Source organism: Myotis brandtii, unplaced genomic scaffold, assembly GCF_000412655.1.
Source record: "Myotis brandtii unplaced genomic scaffold, ASM41265v1 scaffold137, whole genome shotgun sequence".
Classification (NCBI taxonomy): Eukaryota; Metazoa; Chordata; class Mammalia; order Chiroptera; family Vespertilionidae; genus Myotis; species Myotis brandtii.
In genome coordinates, this window is record NW_005354874.1 from 5,587,992 (window position 1) to 5,595,742 (window position 7,751).

Sequence of the window (7,751 nt, forward strand, 5' to 3'; positions counted from 1 at the left end):
GCTAGCCTCCCTGCCCCACGGAGGCAGGAGGCCACGGGACTCCGCCACCATCCCAGAAGCCCCAGGAAAGGCGAGCGGCACGCCACGTGCTCCCCCACAGCTGCCTCCCCCGTCCATCTTGGAGCCGGGCAAAGAAGCTACGCGGGGCCTACCCTCGCTCCGGGCCACGCGGGAGCCGCAGACCACAGGGCAGAGAGAGGGACGCGAAGGCAGAAACACTCCCCGCCAGGCGCGTCTCAAGGAAGAGCGTGCTGTCGCGCGGCGAAATTTATTACCTAGCCAGGGTCCAAGATGGCCACGAGCTGTGACGTCAGCGAGATCTCGTGAGAGCGGAAGGGCGCGATTTGCAGGTGCCCGCGCATCTGCCGGCGGGGCGGGACTCTCCGAGGATCGCGTGAGTGTCTACGGAGGTGAACCAAGGGCTAGGGGCGGGGCGTGCGCGCCGCAGGGCGCAGTGCATGCTGGGACCGCCTTGCCTGGGCGGAAGCCTAATTCGAGACCAAAGCGCGGGAACGATGAGAATACGCGCCCGAAGAGGTTGTTAGCTACGCGGGAGTTAAGCGCGGGGTGGTGGCCGCTGAGGTACCTACCCCTGTCCCGGGCTAGGCTTCTCCTTAAGCCGTCTCCTCCCTAGTCCTGACTCTCACCGTAAGGGCCCCTGCATTCTGACCGCCAACATGGTTCTGTTGTTGGCGGCTGTAATGGCACCAGGAGTCTGACCCATGGGGTCATGCCGACCCTCCTTCAGCAACCTGGGTACTTGGATTCTGGCTAGAAAGAATTCAGAGCCAAGACCCAAACTGTAAGAGGATTTTTACTTGGTAAATCACAGAGGTCGGAAAAGTGATTGGTAGAAGAGATGGCCTGAGGGAATTTGTTATGGAGGTAAAGGAAGGGCCTTTGGCCCTAGCGGGTTTTGCTCAGTGGATAGAGCATTGGCCTGCGGTCGACCGGATCGATTCCTGTCAAGGGCAGTACCTCCATTGCAGGCTCCTCCCCCACGGAGCTTTGACCGGGGCTCAGGCAGGAGGCAACCAATCTCACAAGGTCTTTCCCTCCCTCTTCCACTCTCCCAAAAAATCAATGGAAAAATATCCTCGGGTGAGGATTATCAAAACCAAAAAAAAAAAAAAAAGGAAGGGCTCCTGGGGCTTGGGGGGGAAGGAACAAATGGCAAGGGCCCTGGGGGGGGGGGGGGGCGCTTCTGGGAGGGAGAGCACACTGGGTCCTCCTGTTCCTGGTTTTTTGTTGTTTTTAAATATTTTATTGATTTTTTACAGAGAGGAAGGGAGAGGGACAGAGAGTTAGAAACATCGATGAGAGAGAAACATCGATCAGCTGCCTCCTGCACATCTCCCACTGGGGATGTGCCCCCAACCAAGGTACATGCCCTTGATTTACAGAGAGGAAGGGACCCTTCAGTCCGCAGGACTGCGCTCTATCCACTGAGCCAAGTCTGCTCATGGTTTTAAGGTGGAGATTTTAAGGGAAGATCTCAATAGATATTCATCAGTTTTCTAGGTGTGCTCTTTCAGGGTTGTGGTCTTCACTGGTCGATTGGCCAGTCTCAGGGCAGGGGTCATTCTGCAATGCAGCTGGTCCTGAGGACAAGGTGGGCGGGGAGGTCGCTGGCCTGGTTTTGCTGCTTTTCTGGACCTGGAGCTGAAATACAATTGAGGCACAGATGTTATCTCTAGGGAGGAAAGGTCAGAGGGTCAAAACGCTGGACCAGCTTTTTGCTAGGGGAAGGAAAGTCACCCTGGGGGCGAGATATCAACAATTGACTATCCCTTACTGTAGGTGCCTGGGGCTGACTTATGGGGGTCACAGTGGTGCTCCCTGCTGACTGCCCTGCTTGCCAGCTGGGACCTGACATGTCCTTCAGGAGCTTGATTTCCACATCTGTAAAACGGTGGAAGTACAGGGTGTGAGGGTTGAATGAGAAATCTCCACACAGAATACTTAGCAAGCAACCTGGTATTTAAGGATCCGTGGTTAATTGTTAACTGTGACCCCTGGCTATTACAGGATGGATTCTAGAGTTGTTTTTTCCTCTAGTCTCACACTCCTCCCTCTGTTCACATTTCTTCAGAGAGAATATCGGGGGACGTCTTGCCCAAGCTGCTATTTCGAATTTAGTAGGTGCTGGTCCTTCTGGTATTGACCAGGGCCTTTCTTTGGAAATAGCTGTGTCCGAGCATGTTGCAAAAGCTTCTTGAATAGGCTTTTAAATGTGCAATATCATACTGAGGCAGCTTTCCCATTGATAGTTAAAATAATTTAACACATTTGGCACCTAACACCACTTTTCTCTTTATTAGGAATGCAAAAACTAAAAAGACCCTCTGCATTGCAAGGAGACTAGAGGGAAGTGAAAAGTCTAAAGATGAAGGCATTTCAGACCATCTGCAGGCAGCTTAAAAGTTCAAAGCGATTTTCTGTAGAACTATCCCCACATCTGGGTTTCTCCACGTCCTCTTATTCATGTGGCCGGAAGAAAAAAGTGAACCCTTATGAAGAGGTGAACCAAGAAAAGTACTCTGATTTAGTACAGTCTGTCTTGTCATTCAGAGGCCCTGCTCAGACTCCAGAATCGTTGTTCGAGGAAGATTCTTTACTCTATGGACCTGTGAGTAAGTGTAAACCCCCAAAGCAAGATGAGGAAGCAAGAGTTCCAGGAAACTGGTTTCCTCTCTTCAATCCAGAGAGAAGCTGCAGACCAAATGCAACAAGTGCTGCGACAGCCCCTTTGAAAATCCCTTTGCAAAGGAATAAGATACCAAGTGTGACCCGGGTCCTTCAGCAGACCATGACATCAGAACAGATTTTCTATTTGGAGAGGTGGAAGCAGCGGATGATTCTGGAACTGGGAGAGGATGGCTTTGCAGAATATACTTCAAGTAATTTTCTTAATCCTGGTTCTATATTGTTACTGTGTTTTCTAGAATATACAGCACTAGTGTCATTCATTTAAATTTTTTTCTTAAACTTTAACTAGTGAGGAATTACTTTCAGATAATAATTAGCTTTAAATAGCACTGAGTGTTTAACTCACTTAATCCTCATGACAACTCTATAAAGCATAGATACTATTGTCCCCATTTCACAAAAGAAACAAATGTAGAGATCAAGTATTTTGACTAAATGATGTGTAAAATTTATTTATTTTATAAGTTACAAATTTAAGTATTAGAATTGCCTGTTTTCTTCGATTATGGAAAAGAGTCAATCACCTGATAATGGAATTATACTTGTTTGCTGGGCATTCTGTTCAGAATCTAGGACATAACCCTTGTTCTACTTATCAATGTAGACTGACAAGCCAGACTAATGGAATTAAAACAATAAGCCAGAACACGTCATCTGTATTTAGATCTTGGTAAATTGAGATAATCAGATGCTCTTGATTAGGAACTGAGAATAAATAAACTTTAGGGTGGAAGAAGCAGCGGATTCTGGAACTGGGAGAGGATGGCTTTGCAGAATATACTTCAAGTAATTTTCTTAATCCTGGTTCTATATTGTTACTGTGTTTTCTAGAATATACAGCACTAGTGTCATTCATTTAAATTTTTTTCTTAAACTTTAACTAGTGAGGAATTACTTTCAGATAATAATTAGCTTTAAATAGCACTGAGTGTTTAACTCACTTAATCCTCATGACAACTCTATAAAGCATAGATACTATTGTCCCCATTTCACAAAAGAAACAAATGTAGAGATCAAGTATTTTGACTAAATGATGTGTAAAATTTATTTATTTTATAAGTTACAAATTTAAGTATTAGAATTGCCTGTTTTCTTCGATTATGGAAAAGAGTCAATCACCTGATAATGGAATTATACTTGTTTGCTGGGCATTCTGTTCAGAATCTAGGACATAACCCTTGTTCTACTTATCAATGTAGACTGACAAGCCAGACTAATGGAATTAAAACAATAAGCCAGAACACGTCATCTGTATTTAGATCTTGGTAAATTGAGATAATCAGATGCTCTTGATTAGGAACTGAGAATAAATAAACTTTAGCCTTCAACTCCTAACTTACTAGACAAGTAAAGAGACTAACTTCCTTTAAACAGATTCCATTCAAAAGCAAGATAAAAAGAAAGACCATTGCACAGGTGAATTAACTGATCCTCATCAGGACTGTGTAGCTGTCTTTTCTTAAAGCTAAGTTTTACATTGATCATTCCTTAGACCAGTGGTCGCCATCCTTTCAGACCTCACTGACCACTAGTGATCCGCAGACCACCGGTTGCCGACCTCTTTCTTAAACTATACTTCCCAGAAAGCAGTATATCTACCCCAAGTGGTGGTACACAAGCACTTTTTTAAGAGTAATGCAGTTATTTTGAAGCATCTTAGAAAAAAAGTGCATGTGTGCACACATGTTAAACAAGTAGTTACATGTGTTTTATTATTTTTTAAAATATATTTTATTGATTTTTTACAGAGAGGAAGGGAGAGCGAGAGTTAGAAACATCGATCAGCTGCCTCTCCTGCACATCTACTGAGGATGTGCCCGCAACCCAGGGATGTGCCCGCAACCCAGGGATGTGCCTGCAACCCAGGTACATGCCCTTGACCAGGATCGAACCTGGGACCTTTCAGTCCGCAGGCCAACGCTCTATCCACTGAGCCAAACCGGTTTCGGCTAGTTACATGTGTTTTAAAGAAAAATAAATCTTGTGTAATTTTTAATTTAATTATTCAGAGTTTTTTAGAGTATTTTTTAGTACTAGTTTGATCTGTTTTTTGTTTTGTTTTTTTCTTTTCCCTTGATTTTTTTTTTTTTTTAGACTTATTTTTACAAGGGAAACAGTTCCATGAAGCCTTGGAAAGCATACTTTCACCTCAGGGGAACTTAAAAGAGGGAGATGAAAATCTTGAGTCTGGCTACATCGAAAGCATCCAGCATATTCTGAAAGATGTCAGTGGAGTTCAAGCTCTTGAAAGTGCTGTTCAACATGAGACCTTAAAGTATGTAGGTCTGCTGGACTGTGTGGCTGAGTATCAGTAAGTATTAGATTGTTTTTATGAAAGTAAGTAGGTGCATTAATGCAGGGTGGGACAGATGGTGCCTACTTTTTCCTCTTAACTCCTACTTCAAGGTACAGCCTCTGTTAAGTCAAAACCTGTGTGATAGGTAAAAGAATTGGGTAAGAATGGATACAGAGGGAAGAGCCACATAATCCTTGTAAATCTGTTTTCCAAAATCAAAATGTTTGGTGGAGAAAAGATAACTTTTTTCCTCTTTATTTTTTTTGAAGATAACTTTTCAATATCCCTAGGATGGCCTGTTTTCCAGCATGTTCTCCTCCCCTCCCCCCAATCCAGGTACCAGCCATGTGATCAAATTTGATTCCTGGATTTTATTTCCTGTTCCCCTAAAAATAGCATCTTGATCTGTTAGCCACGCCAGCTGGGCCAAAAAAAAAAAGTGGGAGGATTTTTTTAAAATACATTTGTATTGATTTCAGAGAGGAAGGGAGTGGGGAAAAGAGATAAAAACATAAATGGTGAGAGAGAATCATTCATCGGCTGCCTCCTGCACGCCCCCTACTGGGGATGGAGCCCGAAACCCAGGCATGTGCCCTTGACTGGAATCGAACCCAGGATCCTTCAATCCACAGGCTGACGCTCTATCCACTGAGCCAAACCTGCTAGGGCAGGATTTTTTTTTTTTTTCTCAGAGAGGAAGGGAGAGAGAAACATCAATGATGAAAGGATCATTGATGGGCTGCCTCCTGCATGCCCCCTACTGGAGGGAATCGAGCCCGAAATCCAGGCACATGCCCTTGGCCAGAATTGAACCTGTGACCCTTTAGTCCACAAGCCAACACTCTATCCATTGAGCCAAACAGGCTAGGGCCAGGATTTTTTCTTTTTTTTTTTTTTAAGTGTTGATGGATTTGAACCCCAGCCTTGGTTTATGAGCAAGAGAATTTCTAAAGCTCCAGGATGTTTAGTCTTTTATGATGAGGACTTTGCTACTGGTCTGTGGTGGTTCATTCTGATAGACATTTGAAGCAAAATCAACTAAGGTAATAATAGGTGTAGTTTCAATTCCCCTGTCACTTGTTAAAGGAAAGGAGGCCTTGGAGGTTCCAAGGCATTTCGAGAATGTATAGGAACTTGAACTGTGGAAACGTTGTTTCCCAGCACTCCCACCATGGGTCTGCACCTGTAGGTCTCACCGGTGCAATTTAGGAAACATTTTCATCAAACTCCTGACAGGCTCATTTACTGAATAAAGGGCTGAAAGCAAAGAGAAGGTCAGATCTTTCTAATCCTAAGAGGTAAAGCTCAGAGGAGCTGTCTGTTTGGCAAGTGGAGAATAGAAGCAACAGTCATTGAGTGACAAGTAGTAAATTACACGTAAGAGGGTTAACCTAATAGAGCTTTTTGGTTTTAACTATTACCTACAAAGATTTTCCTTTGGTTTCTCTTTAGAGGCAACCTGTGTGTGATTGATTGGAAAACATCGGAAAAACCAAAACCTCTTATCCGGAATACATTTGACAATCCGCTGCAGGTTGTGGCATACATGGGTGCCATAAACCATGATGCCAACTATAGCTTTCAGGTCAGGACACTGAGCCTCTGCTCAAAGCTTTGCTCAACACTTGTTTAAAGCTATTTAACTCATTATGGTTCTTATTCTGTTTGTAGCCCACTGCTTACTTTGTTCCTTGTCTATCTGCCACTTTATTTTTTTTTTTATATATATATATATTTTATTGATTTTTTACAGAGAGGAAGGGAGAGGGATAGAGAGTTAGAAACATCGATGAGAGAGAAACATCGATCAGCTGCCTCCTGCACATCTCCTACTGGGGATGTGCCCGCAACCCAAGTACATGCCCTTGACCGGAATCGAACCTGGGACCTTTCAGTCCGCAGGCCGACGCTCTATCCATCGAGCCAAACCGGTTTTCGGCTATCTGCCACTTTAAAAAGCACTTTTCCCCTTCAGCTTTTTGCTATTGTTGCTAATAGTTCTTAAATGATGACAGTCCATTCTTCAAAGTGTTATCTGTCATCTTTGTGTTCTTGTGTATCCTGGAGCAGTCTTCCATCAGCCCATCTTAGAAATTGAGTTAGCAGATGTTACTGTAGATTGTTTTGTTCTGAGTTTGCCCTGGAGTAAGAAGGAAATTAACCTGAACTCACTCATCCTACTGTGTCTCTTATAGGTTCGGTGTGGTTTAATTGTGGTGGCCTACAAAGATGGATCCCCTGCCCACCCACATTTCATGGACACAGAGCTGTGTTCCCAGTACTGGACAAAGTGGCTTCTTCGACTGGAAGAATATACAAAAAAGGAAAAGAACCAGAATATTCAGAAACCAGATTAGGGGCAGGATGCTATTTGGAAGCATTCAGCACTTTCTCACAGTTTGGGAAAATATATTGCTGTTTACTGTGACCTAAGATGGAAGTCCCACAGGATCTGAGAGCTGCTTTAACACAAAGCAGAAATATTAATTTGTTAAAATTTATTGCAATAAAAAAGAAAAAGACTGAAAAGCCAGAAAAGTTTAGATATAAAAAACTGGACTTCAGCATACAAAAGATCAGCCATGCTACCTCTGACTATGATTTACTTGAAAAAAGGTCAAGCAGGATTGGCAGTGTTGGTGGCTCTTGGACCCCATGGAACCTCTCTGTGTCCTGGGCAGCCTGCCCAGTCTTTGAACTAGAATTGGAGGGCAATGAGGCTTGGTGTGCCAAGCATTTCCCCAGG

General features: G+C 43.9%; 1 protein-coding gene across 4 annotated transcripts; it reads left to right on the top strand.

Annotated features, from left to right (window-relative positions):
• The first annotated feature begins 278 nt into the window (after window positions 1-278).
• MGME1 (mitochondrial genome maintenance exonuclease 1) lies at window positions 279-7,446 on the top strand. Of its 4 annotated transcripts, none has more exons than XM_005860596.2 (5): window positions 279-394; window positions 2,322-2,900; window positions 4,804-5,020; window positions 6,458-6,590; window positions 7,201-7,446. In XM_005860596.2, exons 2-5 carry the CDS (start codon window positions 2,387-2,389, stop codon window positions 7,360-7,362), a joined length of 1,026 nt encoding a protein of 341 aa, XP_005860658.1. In that variant the 5' UTR covers window positions 279-394; window positions 2,322-2,386; the 3' UTR covers window positions 7,363-7,446. The 4 variants fall into 4 exon arrangements, with proteins under 4 accessions (XP_005860658.1, XP_005860656.1, XP_005860657.1 ...); XM_005860594.2 differs by lacking the exon at window positions 279-394 and adding an exon at window positions 438-582; XM_005860595.2 differs by lacking the exon at window positions 279-394 and adding an exon at window positions 438-537.
• The last annotated feature ends 305 nt before the right edge of the window (window positions 7,447-7,751 follow it).